Source organism: Trichosurus vulpecula, chromosome 5 (genome assembly GCF_011100635.1).
Source record: "Trichosurus vulpecula isolate mTriVul1 chromosome 5, mTriVul1.pri, whole genome shotgun sequence".
NCBI classification, from domain to species: Eukaryota; Metazoa; Chordata; class Mammalia; order Diprotodontia; family Phalangeridae; genus Trichosurus; species Trichosurus vulpecula.
In genome coordinates, this window is record NC_050577.1 from 182,473,897 (window position 1) to 182,490,206 (window position 16,310).

At 39.8% G+C, this 16,310-nt stretch overlaps 1 protein-coding gene across 1 annotated transcript in view; it reads left to right on the plus strand.

Annotated features, from left to right (window-relative positions):
* ST8SIA1 (ST8 alpha-N-acetyl-neuraminide alpha-2,8-sialyltransferase 1) overlaps positions 1–14,074 on the plus strand; it is a 117,689-nt gene extending 103,615 nt beyond the window's left edge. The window contains exon 5 of the mRNA XM_036761569.1: positions 13,444–14,074. Coding sequence (XP_036617464.1) covers positions 13,444–13,930 — 487 coding nt within the window. The 3' untranslated portion in view covers positions 13,931–14,074. The remainder of the gene's footprint in view (positions 1–13,443) is intronic.
* The last annotated feature ends 2,236 nt before the right edge of the window (positions 14,075–16,310 follow it).

Genomic DNA, 16,310 nt, shown 5'->3' on the forward strand with positions numbered 1-16,310 from the left:
GGAAGTATGGACAACAGATTATTAAACATTTCCCACCACATCTCTGTCTGCACACAGTAGATGCTTAATGGATGTTTGAGGGACAAGATCCATTAGTAAAGAAGATTAACTTGACGATGAAGGATGGATTGGAGGAGGAAGAGAGTAAGGCAAAAAAGATGAATAATAGATTATTTTTATAGTTGTCGAAGCAATAGGTAATGAGGGCCTGTACTAGCGTGGGTCAAGAATTAAGTGTCTGCTATATGTCTGATATCCCATTAATTACCAGGAATCCAAAGACAGCTGTTAGAAGCTAAAGATACAAAAACAAACAAAAGGTTTCCTTCCAAGAACTGTCAGTTCTACCTTTGGAATCTATCGAATCCATCCCCTTTCTCTAATAATCCTACTGACTGTACCACCTTAGCTCAACCTCCCAGTCTTTATCTGAACTACTGTAACAGCTTCTTAGCAGGTATTCCAGACTCTAGTATTTTCCCTCTCCAGTCCACCCTCCACACCACTCACAGGTCTAATTACATCACTTCACATTTAAAACCCTTCAATGCCCCCCTACTGCCTACTGAATGAAGTCCAAGTTTCTTTATGTGGCAGATAAATTCAGTTAAAATATTACCTTCCTTTTGGGAAGTTGAACTCTGACTAATGAGAAACCAGTCAAAGTTCCAGATAACAGATGATCAAATACGCCACCCCTTTGGTAGCAGAGACATAAGGATGGACAGTGGAAAGTGCCTTGGCTTTAGAGTCAGGAGGTCTTGGTTTAAACTTGGCCTCTGAACCCGACTAACTGTGTGACCTCGGGCAAGTCAAATAACCTCCCCAGGGCCTTAGTTTCTTTATCTGTAAAATAAGAGTGTCAGACTAGAAGGCTTCTAAGGTACCTTCCAGCTCTAAAGCTATCCTCCTATGACTACTAGGACATGATGTTATATCTAGCCAGATGTCATTACTGTGCCAGATGTGTTTGTTTATTTATTGTTCTTTGTCACAAGGAAAAGTTCATTCTGGAGTTGGTGGGGAGGGGAGGCTTCCCCTATTCTTCCTGAGAAATGATGGAACTTTTTAAAAAATAAATAAATCTCTAGTGAGCAAGTATGAATAGCCCGCTAAAATGGATAAGCAAGAAGCTAATATCCTGTGGCTAGATGGCTCAGTGGATCAGAGTGTCAGGCCTGTAGTCAGAAAGATTCATGTACCTGAGTTCTAATCTAGCCTTAGACACTTCCTGTGTGAACCTGGGTAAGTTACTTAACCCAGCTTGCCTCAGTATCCTTATCTGTAAAATGAGCTGGAGAAGGAAATGGCAAACCACTCCAGTATCCTTGCCAAGAAAACCCCAAATGGGGTCACAAAGTGTCAGACATGACTGAAATTGACTGAATGATAACAATATTCTGCAGGTCATTTTCTTTCCATCTCATTTGAAAACTAAAGCAAAATTGGGCAGTGCCATTATTAAAATCAGGGAAAAAGGATTGCCGTTATTTGCAGTTCAGATTGCATTTAGAAATGGAAGAAAAACTTCAAGCCATAAACTCCTTATGGGGTGAAAAGTTATAGGCTGGTTTTTATACAATATCAAAACAGGTGGTCAATTCAATGAATCACTTGGGTGTTTGTTCTTTGCACAAACCCAATAATTTGTGAGAATTTTAAAGGGGATTGATAGAAATTTTTAAATTCCATAAACACAGCCATGGTCATTCAAAACACTCCATAGCCAAGTTTGTTTTTATGGACTCCTATGCTTTATCTTAGAACCAAAAAAAAAAGTTAATTATCTCTTCCTGTGGGACATGCTGAAGTGTGAGGGAAAGGGAAGAAGTGCAAACAATGAAAGGGGGGGAGGAGGGAAGGGAGAGAGAGAGAGAGAGAGAGAGAATATGGGGAGGGGGCAAGGAAGAGAGGGAGGAAGCAACTTCTGGATAAACAAACTAGGTAAAGAAAGAAAGAAAAAAAAATAGTGAGCAACACTGAAATTGACAAAAGTACCGGAAAGCAAAAGATAATTTGTGGAAATACATTTGGTCAGGAAGTAGATGGTAAAAAATGTGGAAATATGAGAACCATGACAGAAAACATAAATTATAAGCAAAGCACAGTGAGAAAAAGGCTTGTTTTGTGGAAATATTGTGCTTGAAAAAAAAGGGAAAAATCTTTAGTTAAACATGTTTTTGAATGTTTCTGCCTCTGCCATCTTTTAATAATGATTTGACGGGGAAAAAGGCATTTGAGGTGATGAGGTAAGATGCCTTTTAAGGGGTATAATTAAGATGAGAGACTAAACAAAATAACAAAATAGGATTTGTGTTATTGGCACATCACAAAGAACGATTAGAAAAGGGCTAGACTGGGTGTGGATACTTGACTTCTAACTCTACTCTGCCACTAATTAGCAATGGGACATTAAGTAAGCCACTTTCCTTTTTGGGGCATCATTTATTTCATACATAAAATAGGGGGTTGGACCACTTGAATTCTGTGTTAAAAACAGTTAATGATTATAAGTCACTTTAAAGTTTGCAAAGCATTTTCCATCTATTCTTTGATCCTCATGACAACTATGTAAGGTAGGTGGCATTACTACCCCCCATTTTACAGATGAGGACACTGAGCCTGAGAGCAGTTAAATGACTTGCCTAGAATCATACAACTAGTCACTGTCTAAGGAAGCATTGAACTCAGGTCTTCCTGACTTCAAGTCAAGTGCACCATCCACTACAGTACCCAGTTACTTCTTCTATATAATACATTGTTGATAGCAGTATCATACTTCCGTATAGTAACTCAGACATTATCTAGTTTATTTTTCTATTTCTATGTAGGATATTCCTTTTCCTTTGAAACCTCCAGCTGATGTTCTTAAACCTAAAAGGGTAACACATTCTGATTTGAGGACACTCTTCTCTCTAACATAAATTTTTCATGAATTTTTCACATCAGTGATTATTGGACCAATAATCTGCACAGATGAGGAATGATATAAAAACGGCTAGCTGGGAAACTGACCACAGATGCAGTTAGGGAAGGGATAGACGATTCAGAGAGGAGACAGAAGAGTACCTGGAGCATTCTAAGGGGCATGATAAAAAAGAAGACTGATGGACCAGGGCCTAGAAAGACAAGAAGAGAGAGTGGGTTAAGAATGGCAACTTAGAGCAGAATAAGTGCAGCTGCACTTCAAAAAGTAGAAAAGAAGACTTAGATATTAACATCAGAGACGCTCTGGAACCTAGTCAACCCCATGAAATTAGTAGTCAGCCCAGAAGGCATTTTATGGAGTTCCTAGGAATTCCAGTAAGGCCAATAATTTAATTCCAAATGAATTAAAATGATGTGTCATTAAGGCAATAAACGCAACATCTATGATGTTTGTGATTCTGCCTGTATAGCTCTGTATCACAGGATATAAGAGACTTTCCTTATAGAAGGCAGAAGAAATAAAACATTTATTCAAACACCAGAGGATCAGATCCCATAACCAATGACTCCAATTTGACATAGCAATTATATCCCCAAACCAGTAAGTCCACTTCATCATAACAGCAAAGAACTTAAAGCACAATATCACAGCAGGGACCCAAATCATCCTGTAACCTTCCCCCCGATGCTGGAGCCTCCCCCTAAACACTCATGAATCCTAACTGTCTTCTTGTCTGCATTCTCTCCCCCCTCAGTTCTCTGGTCTCCGAAGCTCCCTAGATTCCACTTTCCACTCTCTCTGCAGCACTGTGGACTTGGAGTTCTTACTCCTCCTTGGGCTGAATTCTGAATTCTGGCTTCTCTTCTGACTCCTGAATTCTCACACCTCAATGGCTATCTTCTGGGTATATATACTCTTTTTAGGGTCCGAGGGCTTCACACCTTCCGTGACCTAATTAGCAAAAGGGTATGGGCCTGGGGCCTCACCCCTAGTTAGTGAAAAGGTGTAGGCCTGGGGCTTAGCACCTAGTAAGTAAAGGGTGTAGGCCTGCCTATAATCAAGGCCCTCCAAATCGAGCTTCCCTTAACTAGCTCCACCTGAGGCCTATTGTATAGGTGGGGAAGATCTTTAATCACATTAACACCACAAATGATCAACTGTGGACCATCATTACTTTAGCAGACCAGCAAATTTAGATTTCAGTAATATCTCTGGCTGTGAGCACACTTTCTCTTGAACTTCCCAAAGGGGAAAACTATACTAGGCTCTAAAATCTAATTCTCAAACATTCACCCAGAAATCTAACCAACATACTATTCAGGATTGCTAGTTTTGTCCCCTAAACCTTACTGTTATCCTCCATTTGCCCACAACTCCTGGCATCCACCTTTTTTGCTTCCCTATTTTCCCTTTGGCTACACCGACTTGAATCCTGAACTTTGTCCAAGAGTTTATTCATAGGGAAAGAGGAGATTGAGTTATAGTACACTGGGCCACAAGCAAGCAAGAGAATACGTAATTATTTAAGTAAATAAGGCTCCCACCCTTACTGAATCTCCTATTTAGTTCTCATACCTGATGACTATACTTGACCATCTCTTCTCCCCACCCACTAAATCCCATATAATTAGGGCACCACCATCACTCAATGGCAGTGCTTTATTGATGCATTCATAGACTTTCCCATTCTGACAGGGCTTCACATGATCCTGTTTACAAGTGAAAACTCCAAAGGTCACAGAACACCCTTTTGTTGTTGTTCAGCCATTTTCAGTCATATCCTTCCTGACTCAATTTGGGGTTTTCTTGGCAAAGATACTGGAGTGGTTTGCCATTTCCTTCTCCAGCTCATTTGACAGATGAGGAAACTGAGGCAAATAGGGTTAAGTGACTTGCTCAGGGTTGAGTACCTAGAAAGTATCTGAGTCTAGATTTGAACTCAGAAAAATTAGTCTTCCTGACTCTAGGCCTGGCACCCTATCCACTGCACCACCTAGCTGCCCTATAAAAAACAGTACTTTAACCCAAAGATCAGTTATCAAAACCACATGTACAATGGGAAGCTCTTTGAAGAGTGTGGCCACACTAGACTGGAGATAGTGTTTGCACACTCATTTTCTTCTTTTGTATGCAGATTTGTACTTTTCATTCATTGGTTCAATGTGCATTTGGTAAGTACCTGCTATGTGCCCAACACTGTGCTATATCCTAGATGGATAGACCAAAAACTCAAAATAGTTCCTTCTCTCCAGTAGCTTTCAATCTTTGGTGGAAACATGTACCCAAAGAAGGAGATATCCAAAGGAAGTACAACCCACTTTCAGAGAATACTAGTAAATGAGGGTAACAGGAAGGGCCCCACATAGAAAGTGGCACTTGGCTTGACTTTGAAAGGAGCATGGAATTCCAAGATCCAAAGTGGAGAAGAGAGTTCATTCCAATCAATCAACGAACATCTATTCCAGGGACAATACATTCCAGGCCTGTGTAAAAACTCAGAAACAAGAGATGGAATTTGTATATGGTAACAATTAGGCAAGCTTTGCTAGACTATAAAGTAAGTGAAAGGGAATTCAGTCAGCCCAGAAAAAGAAGTTAGAGTCAGATTGTGAAGGGCCTTAAATGGAAACAGAGGAGTTTGTATTTTATCAGAAGCAATAGAGAGCCCTCGGTCTCTTAAGCAGAGGGCATATACGGTCAGCCAAGTGATTTGGGAATATCAGCTTGGCAGATGTGTAGAAGGTGGATTAGAGAGGGGAAAGATCAGTTAGGATGGAGGAAGACCAGTTAGGAGGTTGTCAAAACAGTCCAGGCAAGAGGTGATGAGATCTGAACTAAGATGGTTTCAGTGTGAATCGAAATTAGGTAGTGATCCAGTAGCCTGCCGATTGGTCTCCTTGACTCATATTTCTCCCCTCCCTGCCTCTCTTTTCCTCTCCCCTTCCCTTTTCTCTGTCCATCATACCCTTACCTGGGGGTGCTATGCCAAAGGAATGCAAATTTTGATCATGGAAGCCCCCCAAGATATCTTGAGGTGTAAGCCCTAGATTTTTTTTTTCCTTAAGGACTATGCCTTAAACCCAAATCACTATGGCTCTCATTGATTGGCCGACAATAGGCCCCAGCACAAGCCCCACTTGGTTATTTTTTGGGCCCTGATTGGCTCAGAGTTAATGTAAATAGCAATTATTTCTATTTTGGTCAGAAACTCTGAGGGTCTTCCCCTCCCAGATTGTTTGGGGTTTTGTTTTGTTTTGTTGACTATGTAAAAGAGGCCATTCTGTGCTTGAGTTCTTACCTAGCCTTAATCATTAAATGTGCATTGTCTCAGTCAAACTGAGACTTGTTAAAGACCTTAGCTTGAAAAGGCCAAGGGCCTCCACTGCATCCTGGGCCATCTCCAGTTGTCCTGATCCATATCTTGCCACTGGACCCAGATGGCTCCAGAGGAGAAAGTGAGGCTGGTGACTTCACACAGCCCTCCCTCACTTAAATCCAGTTCCAGTGCATGTCATAGCATCACCTCCCTGATGTCATGGTCCTCTTCAAGAATGAAGGACAAACAACAACTCTCTCCACTCTAATCCGTGCTCCACATGCTCCTCCTCCTTCTCCTTTTTTTTTTTGGATGTTCTATTCTCCAACCTCCTCAATTAATTCAAGTTTCCCCATTGCCAGTTCAAATTAATCTCCCTAAGTATGTCAATTCCCTATTCAATAAACTACAGTGACTCCCTATCACCTCTAGGATCAAATATAAAATCCTCTGGTCTTCACAGCCTGGCCTCTTACACCTTACACCCCTACACATCCTCTGTGATTCAGTGACACTGGTATCCTTGCTCACCCCCCAAAAGACACCCCATCTCCCAACTCCAGGCATTTTCTCAGGCTGTCCTCCATCCTTGTAACACTCTCTCCTCATCTCTGCCTCTTGGCTTTCCTGTCTTCCCTCAAGTTAGCTGAAATCTCATCATATTGGAGCAGCTTTTCCTAATCCACCTTAATGCTAGTGCCTTCCCTCTGTTTACTGTCTCCAATTTATTGTGTGGGTAACTTGTTTGTACGTAGTTGTTTTCCATGTTGTTTTCCCTATTAGATGGTAAGCTCCTAGAGAGCAGGGACTGCCTTTTGCTTTTCTTTGTATCCCCAATGCTTAGTGCAGTGCCTGGCACATAGTAGGTATTTCATAGATCCTTATGGATTGACTGTCAGACTTATAATCTATTTCCCAAATGTCTCATCTCTTTTCTCTTTCAGCATGCAGCATATGCCTATGACAAAATCACCTTAATTTGTTCTCTCTAATACTCCTTTGCCCAAATGTTCCTGTGGTTTTCTGTTTCCTGTCCAACACTCAGCAATGCTTTCCGTGTTCCTTCTGTCAGTTTCATTTATGACCATGTGAATTTCCTGAAGTGTGAAACAGTCATCTGTTTTGACAAGTCTTCTCTGGGAGGGTAGGGGGGGTATTTGAGTTATATCTTGGATCTGTGCCCTAGAAAGACAACTTTCTGTTATGATCCGGCTAACAAATACCTGCTTCATATTCCTCAGCAGAGCGTCACCAATCACCACTATCTTACTCTTCTCCCTCTGATTCTTCTGTGATGAAATCAACTGACAACTTCTGTGGGAATATCTTATCCTTCCTCAGAGGGCAGAAAATTCAGCTTCCTCCTGTTCACAAAGTTTGTAAATTTGTTTTTAGCACCAGACTACGAAGTGGTCTTTCTTCCCTTCCTCCTCCTCCTCCTCCTCCTCCTCTTCCTCCTCCTCCTCCATCTTCTTTTATTTTTGATGCTCTATTCTCCAACCTCCTGAAATAATTCAAGTTTCCCCATTGCCATTTCAGATCTTTTGTTGTCTTACCTTTTTGTAGATTGCAGACCCATTTCTGGTTAGGTCCTCATTATTTCTCTGACAGAGTCCAATCTGCCCTTGGAACATAGATAGCAGTCACTTGAATAATAATAGCTAACATTTTTATAGTACTTACTATGTGCTGGGCACTGTGCTAACCACTTTACAATGATTATCTCATTTGATACTCACAGAAGCCCAGGGAGATAGTTACTACTATTACCCCCATTTTATAGATGAGAAAAATGAGGCAAATAGAAGTTAAGTGACTTACCCAGGGTCACACAGCTAGTAAGTATCTGAGCCTGCATTTGAACTCAGGTCTCGCTGACTCCAAGTCCAGTATCCATTGTACCAATAGGCCCTTGATAAATATTTATTGTGCCAATAATTGACCCTCAATACAAGTTGTTGCAGAATTTTTCTTGAGATCCTCAAACTTGTTTTTCAGAGTACTTGTTGGTTTTTGCAACTTACCTTCTAGCTATCACATTAAGATGCTAGAGGTTAACTAATAAATATTTAGCATCCAGCAAGCAAAATAAGGACACACTTTAAGTTTAATCTGCATTATTTTTCTCATTTCTCATTATTTTCTCAATTGCTTTCTAGAAGCCTAGATCAGGGGTGGGGACCCTGTGACCTTGAGGCCACATGTGGCCTTCTAGGTCTTTCTGTGTGGCCTTTTGACTAAGTCCAGGTTTTACAGAACAAATCCTTTTTTAAGGGGATTTGTTCTGTGAAGTCTGGATTCAGTCAAAGGGACTACAACACAGGTTCGCCACCCCTGGAGATAGTCAAAAAAATAATAAACTCATCTCCTATTTGTATAATTTGCTGATTTCCAAGGTTTAACTCTGCACACTAAAAATTTAACAATTGATTCTCCCTAGCTGATTGAAACGAGCATATTCCCACTTATAGTCTTTTTTGCCCCTTTGAACAATCTGCTTTCCTTCAGCTTTATAACTTCCTTTCCCTTCTCTAGTTGGCTTTTGTTTTACTTTCCAATTTGTTTTACTTACCATTTTGTTTACCTTTTCTTACTTACCTTACTGTAAGGGCAAGCAAAGTGGGACTTTTTGTTGTCTTTTGTTTGTAGGAAGGCCCACACCCTTTTGCTAGTTAGGTCATGAGAGGTATGAAACCCTCAAGAGGTGCAAAGCCCTGGAGAGGTGTGCAGCATTTGGCCCTGAAAAAGGGTATACATACCCAGAGGATAGCCATTGAACTCAGAATCAAAAATTGAGAATGGAGAACTTGGGAGGAGAGGTTTTGCTTTGGGGCTCACTCATTGGAAGAATGTTGGTGTGGAGACTCTGGGTAGCTGTTAAGGAGTCCCCCTGGCTTTGAAAACCCAGATGTTGGTGCTTCTGTCTCTGGTAACTATGTATGTATAGCTTTGGTCAGACAGCTAGAAACTTGTCTGTTGATTGGTGGTTATTTGCTCTGTTTATAAATTTTCTGCTTGTAATTTGTGTACTCTCTGAAGTTCGTGGTGCTGGCTTTTTGCCTGAACCAATTGAATGATATATGTGGGTTTAATTAAAGTGAGATTGTTAACCCCTTAAAGTTGCTTTCCTTAGAAAAGCAGATCAAAGAATTGGTGGTAGTAGCCCTCCTGTGTGCTGGTGTTATTGGTCTTTCACCTCCACACCTCCTAGCAGTTGCTAGCAACATTGCTGTTACACTTACTTTACCTTGTTCTTGTTGAGTCGTTTGTTTCAGTCTTGTCCCAACTCTTTGTGACCCTATCTGGGGTTTTCTTGGCAGAGATACTGGAGTGGTTTGCCATTTCCTTTTCTGGTTCATTTGACAGGTGAGGAAACTGAGACAAACAGGGTTAAATGACTTGCCCAGGGTCACACAGCTAGTAAGTGTCTGAGACCAGATTTGAACTCAGGAAGAGAAGTCTTCCTGACTCCAGGCCTGGTTCTCTATCCACTACACCACTTAGCTACTCTTCATTACCTTACTTTCTCCTTTTCCTCTTACTTGAATCCTTCTCTTCAGGTCTTTTCTCCTCAATCTTTTTCCTCCTCAATCTTTTTCCTCCTCCAGATCAATCAATCAACTAACAAACATTTATTAAGTGCTTGTTGAGTGCTGGCCAGTTCTCTTCCAGAGAACCAAGAGAAGAGAGGGGCTACACATAAAAATTCAGACTCATTTCCTTATAGGAAGATCAGATCATTTCTCCATAGCTTTCAGGGAAACATGAGATCCTAGAGATGTCAGTGAATAGAGGAAAAGGTGAGAAATTCCTGGGCCAGTTCAGGAACTTTTGAGCCAGAAACAATGTAGCGATAGTGGTAGAGCCAGAGAGAAATTCCTGGAGCAGACCTCCTTGACTAATCAGAGGAGTCTGGGGGTTCGTTGTAAGTACAAATGGAGGCATTCCTGGACCAGGAAGAGCCAGAGCCAAATCTGGCCCACAGCAAGGACTTAAGCCATGGTGTAGAGAAGAAAACCAGGACACTGTCTTTCACTAGTACTATGAGTTATGTATCATATATTTGGGGGTGGAGAGTTGACTCTGTTGCATCTGAGTACTGGATCATCCAGTATGGTAATATAATAATAATAATAATTATTATTGTTAATGATGATAATAATAATAATAAAACATTTATATAGTACTTTAAGCATTGCAAAAGGGATTTACAAATATTATTTTATCTTCCAAACAACCCCAGGATGTCAATGTTATTATTATCCCCATTTCATAGATGAGGAAACTGAGGCATATAGAGGTTAAGTGACTTGTCTAAAGTCACACAGCTAGTTAATGTCTGAGACTAGATTTATACTTAGGTCTTCCTGGCTCTAAGAGAGAGTCTATCCACTTTATCATATGGTACTAGCCCCACTAGTACACTCTGGAGAACTATATAGGTCCTAGAAGATATGGGACTAACCATAACCTCCTTTTTGGAGGCCCAAAAGGTAGGACTAGAAATTTAGAATATTGCATATATCTTTGAGAAATGCAGAGAGGGAAATGTATTGTATTGACAATTTATGAGGTCAGATGCAAGTCTTTTACATTTTTTATCAGGTTATATAAAACCCTGTCCTATATTCAGTGTTTTGTTAATGAGTGTTTTCATGGGAACCTAAGGACCTTTTGCTTTTGAGGGGAGAGAGCTAGGCACAAGTCAAATTCTGACATTCTCTAAGGGAAAGCTCAGGCACGAGCCAAACATAAAACTCTTGAGAAATTCCCTAAAGTAAACCAGATTCATGTAAATCCTGAGCTTCAGTTCTGGGCCACTGGTTACACAGGATAGTTTTTCCTTATCAATAGAAGAGTCTACATTCAGCCTATCCCTGGCCTTCCATAAATCCATTTTTTTTTTGCTTTGAATTTGAAGACACAAAAATTTTGGCTCTTCCCATGAATTCTGTAACAAATTTAGGCTGAATGGTTTTGATCATCTTATAAATGAGGAAGCAAGGTTATATGCACTGTGTGTTTGTATGAGACAGAAAACAAGATTTTGGATTAGAGGCTCTGGAACAGCTATTGTAGAGGAATATGCAATAGCTATGACATGGATTCGAGGACCAGGTATGTCTATTCCTTGAAGTCTAATTGAACCTGCTCTTTTGCATTCTTCTAAAGGCATAGTAATAGTGTTTGTGAACTCAACTATCACTCGTGCCTGTCCGGGATACCCTAAGAATTGAGAATTCTGAAGCATGAACAAAACTTGAGAGAAGAGTGTATTCTGGATGGTTGTAGCCAGAATGGCCTTTGTTTTCTTTGAATGACTCAGTTTACCTCATTGAGCTTCCCTGGACGCTGGGGCTTGCTCTTCCGGGGCAGGACCAGAACTTCCTGTGTGATGAGTCATGGGGCTGGCTGAGGGGAGGTGTTAGCTCCAGAACCTGGTCTACCCTAGGGGGAGGAGCCAACTCAGGAACCAATCGGCCCTGGTCATTCGGGCGGAGCTTGATGATGTCAAAAACCCTATAAGAGGGGAGAAGACAGCTTGAAGTTCTTCTTTCCTTTTCCGGTTGGAGCCAGCGACAGTTACATCGTCAGTTACAGCGACCGTTACATTGTCAGTTACGACAGTTACGTCAGTTACAGACACAGACACAGCTGAGGCAGGAGCTGCCAGTAGCAGAGCTGATCTACGGGAGGAAGCTGAACAAAGACTTCAGGCCAGTGGGTAATCTATTACCATCGAGGGGGAAGCATGATTTTGCTTTACGCAATCATGCTTCTCTGTAGCCTCCTGGTTACTCTTGCAAGGCGTACTTATTGGGCCTGGAAGATTTTGATCAACATATCAAAATGGGGCTTCTGGTTCATGGGTTGGTTACTGTGGAGCCTAAATAAATGTTTTGATTCTTCTGCCTTCTACTTTGAGAGTTTCTTATATCCGGCGGTTCCGAACCTTTCAGACATGTTTATGATCCTCTTTGAGATTATAAACTCTGCCCTCCTGATACAATGGTGCATGAGTTTTATGCTTTCCCTAACAGTCATAATAAGTAAGGCTTTAGATTTTTAGTTCCTGACTGTTATGTTCAAATACTCAACTGCATAAATGACCTCATTGATTTGTATATTCCTTCCAATTATGCACATCTCAGCTCATCCATGCCTGCTCACTCTGTGAGATGCTTGGCAAGCTAACAGTGATATCCAACAGGAAATCCTTGTGGATTTATAATTTGCAGTTTCTAAGATTCATGATTTAACCTGTCCAATTCTTCCTAGGTGGTACGACCTCCTGTTTACCAAAACTACCCTATCCTCATCCTAAGCTTCTGCTACACTTGGCTACAGATGCCTCAAGTTAAGGCACACTCTCTTCATGAAGCAGGAAATTAGCAGCAGATAATTGGAAGCATGGGCATTGTTGTAAAGTTGTGAAGTAAAAGGAGGGCTGGTCTTGGGCTCAAGAGTTCTGATTTCAAATCCTAGATGTCTTACTTACTTGCTGTGTGACCCCAGACAAGTTGCCAAATGTCAGTTAAGCCAAGTCATTTTTCATCCAATTCTCTCACGAATAAATTTACTGCTTAACTTGAAGAGTTATTGGGAGGAAAGTACTTTGGAATACTCTAAGTGCCATAGATATGAATTATTATTACTCAGGAGAGAAATGTAGGCAGCTGTTTGAGGCATTTTATGTTGGAAAAAAATCTCTTTTGTGCATAAGTCATCATTATTGTTACATTATAGTATGCATGTAGTTCTCTGGGATCTCCAGAATTTATCCCCTGAAACTAAGTAAACAGCATCTAACAAGCACATATCATGGCAGCTTGAAAATTGGTAGTGTTTATTTTAAAAGAGTACTCTCCCAAAAATTTTGAATAAAAATGAATTCATGCAAATTCTTTTTGAAGGAAAACAGGATCTTACAATTTTCGTGTTCAAAGAAAATTATATATGAAGGTAAGTTGAACATAAAAAGTTGGATATGAGCATGGAGATAATCTCATGAAAGCTACTTCCACAAGTTCAAAGAGGATTTTACATAAAAAGGTTATTTTACAATAAAATGTGATTTATTTTAAAATTAATTACTAATCTAATCACTGGAGCCACCACAAGATAAATGAAGTTGTTTGGACACTGTCGGTTGTTTCCCTCATTGCTAAAATTGATTCTTTTTTTTTTTTGAAAACAGATTCCAGAACTTGCTTTGGTCCCGGAAGACATTTGTCGATGACATGAAAGCATATAACCACAGCTACATTTACATGCCTGCTTTTTCTATGAAAACAGGGACTGAGCCGTCTCTCCGGGTTTATTATACATTGGCAGATGTGGGTGCCAACCAAACAGTGCTTTTTGCCAATCCCAACTTTCTTCGTAGCATTGGTAAATTCTGGAAAAGTAGAGGAATTCATGCTAAGCGCTTATCTACAGGTCTTTTTCTTGTCAGTGCCGCCCTGGGCTTATGTGAAGAAGTGACCATCTACGGCTTCTGGCCTTTCTCAATGAATTTGCGTGAGCAGTCTATTAGTCATCACTACTATGACAATGAGCTCCCTTATTCAGGCTTCCATGCTATGCCAGAGGAATTCCTTCAGCTTTGGTATCTTCATAAAATTGGAGTGCTAAAAATGCAACTAGAACCATGTGAAGACCTCTCACTCCAACCCACTTCCTAAGGACTAAGGCAGAGGAAGTGAATGGGTCAATGCAATGTTTTTAATGCTTGTGTGTGAATATGCAGGAGGGAAAACATTCAGACTTATTTATGGATTTGCGTAGATCACTTAAGAAAAAAGAAACAAAATGCTATGGTTTAAGCACTGACTTGGAGGCTTACCAGGAAATCATTCCTTTTGCAAAATATTTTGTAGTTTGTTGGGGATTTCTGGCCAGTAAAACTCTGGAAGTAGGTTCTTGGGAAAGAAACAAAGCATCACTTGCATAGTTCAAGTTCAGATGGTGTGATTCAATGAAGATCATGTCGATTTAGGACAAAGAACAATAAAGGAAATCTGGAAAATGGGACGAGGCAATTTTGGTGGTTGTTGGCCAGTAATACTGACTATATAGAAATCCATCTGACTCAAAACTGGTATTTAGAATGGTAGTTTTTACAAGCATTATTTTTTTTTGTCATTTGGGGTTATGTGGGGTGGGTGGGTAGGGGGGAGAAGTTGTGTGTGAGTAAAATATTATTGTATTCTGTAATAACAATCCAAAATGCCATAGCTTACTGTTGTGATTGTTTTTTAGAATGCTATGTCTGTAATCATTTTTTTTTTCAAATGATGAGTTACCCTCTTTTGCCAAGTACTTAGACAATATGAAACCCTGGTAAATTGGAACTATATAGGAAAACAGTCTGGATATCTAGATTCCATCTTCTATCTCTTTTCTGCTTCTCCCTCAGTTATCTGAATAATTCGGGTAATAGCAGCAACTTTTAAATTATATAATTGTGTCCATGTTGACTTGTCATTGTTTTGTTACTATAAAGAGACCACACATAAAAATGTAGTATTTTCCAAATTTATTATAATCTCATTCAGAATTTGGTGTCCAGATATATATATATATTAAAGTGGGATCATAATAGTATTTAAGTTTAGTATTTCCCTAGGAACATACCCTATAAAGCAAGGTAGAACAATCTTCTTCCCATATATACATACTTACACATCCCTTCACACACAAAATTGTCAGTTTGTTAGGGCCAAAATTGTAACCAGTGATGGATTTCAATAAAATCCACCGCATGCCAGCTTGCCACACTCTAGTTCTTAAATAATTATAGCTTATTAGCTGTTTTCCATTTTGCTAATACAGTTATCCCTTCTCCATTGCAGCTGGGTTGGCATAAGAAATTAAATGGGAATTTTGGGGGGTTTTGTGGAAGCCACAGATGACACATGAAAGGTCAGCAGATGACACAGAAAAAGTTTAGAAAATCAGAAATGCATAAGACATATGTATAGTATTATATATCAAGATATTCTACTTTTTAATACCATAACAACTCAGACTTTTGTGGTACAAAGGGAGGACCAAAAAAATTTACGTGGATTTTCCAGATTGTGAGGGTGCTGTGCCCCTAACCCCTGCATTGTGGAAGGGATAACTTTATAGAAAGGAACCCAGTTTCTAGCCCAAAAAAAGATTATGCAGAGTAAGAACAGTCCTCTCCATCCATGTCTAATGCTGCTCTGAGTGACACAAAGCCTTACATGAAAAGGGGCCCCTAGTGTTTACCCAGCAAGCCTGTTCCATTTGTTTTGATGGGGAATAATGACATTCATTATGGATTGCAAAAAATCTGCACCACTAGAAGGAATACCCACATGGAAGAGAGATCATAGGACCACACACACTGAAATCATCAAACTCTTCGTGTAAAACCCGCAACAAATAAAAATTTAGATGGCAAAAATGAAAATGACCAGGTCAAATATTTTAATGGATAAAATGTTAAAACCAAAATACGCTTTTGTTAATCCAGGTCATCAACAAATATGAGACAGTTTTAAAGGGGAAAGAACGGGATAGCCAAAATGAGAAATGAGTTGTTTAAAATGAGAGTGGTTGTCAGAATCCACTTTATATTCATTGTTAGCAGGTTATTTTTTAAAGAGGCTTGAGGATATTGGTTAATTCTATACTAGAATTGACATTTCTTTTTTGACCCTATATGGCAGCATAGTGTTGCAGAACTTAATGCTGTTAAACTTTGGTAAATGTTCAGTACACATGCCAGCCTGAATACATCTAGTCTTTCAAACTACAGACTGCTTAGTAATTGCCATTAGGAACCATACATGTCTAAGTATATGTACCATTAAATTATACGAATTCTAAATGGAGAAATACATCCAAAAGTTATAAAATGTACGTATCCAAATTAATGGCTTAATTTAAAGAAAAACCACCTCATCAATAGTTTGTTTAGAGTCTGACTGACCATCCATCTTATTCTCCATCGTTCAAGAAATGTCACCTTTTATTATATAACTCCCAATGGTGATTTGTTATAGATACATACAGTGCTATCCTAGGAATTTG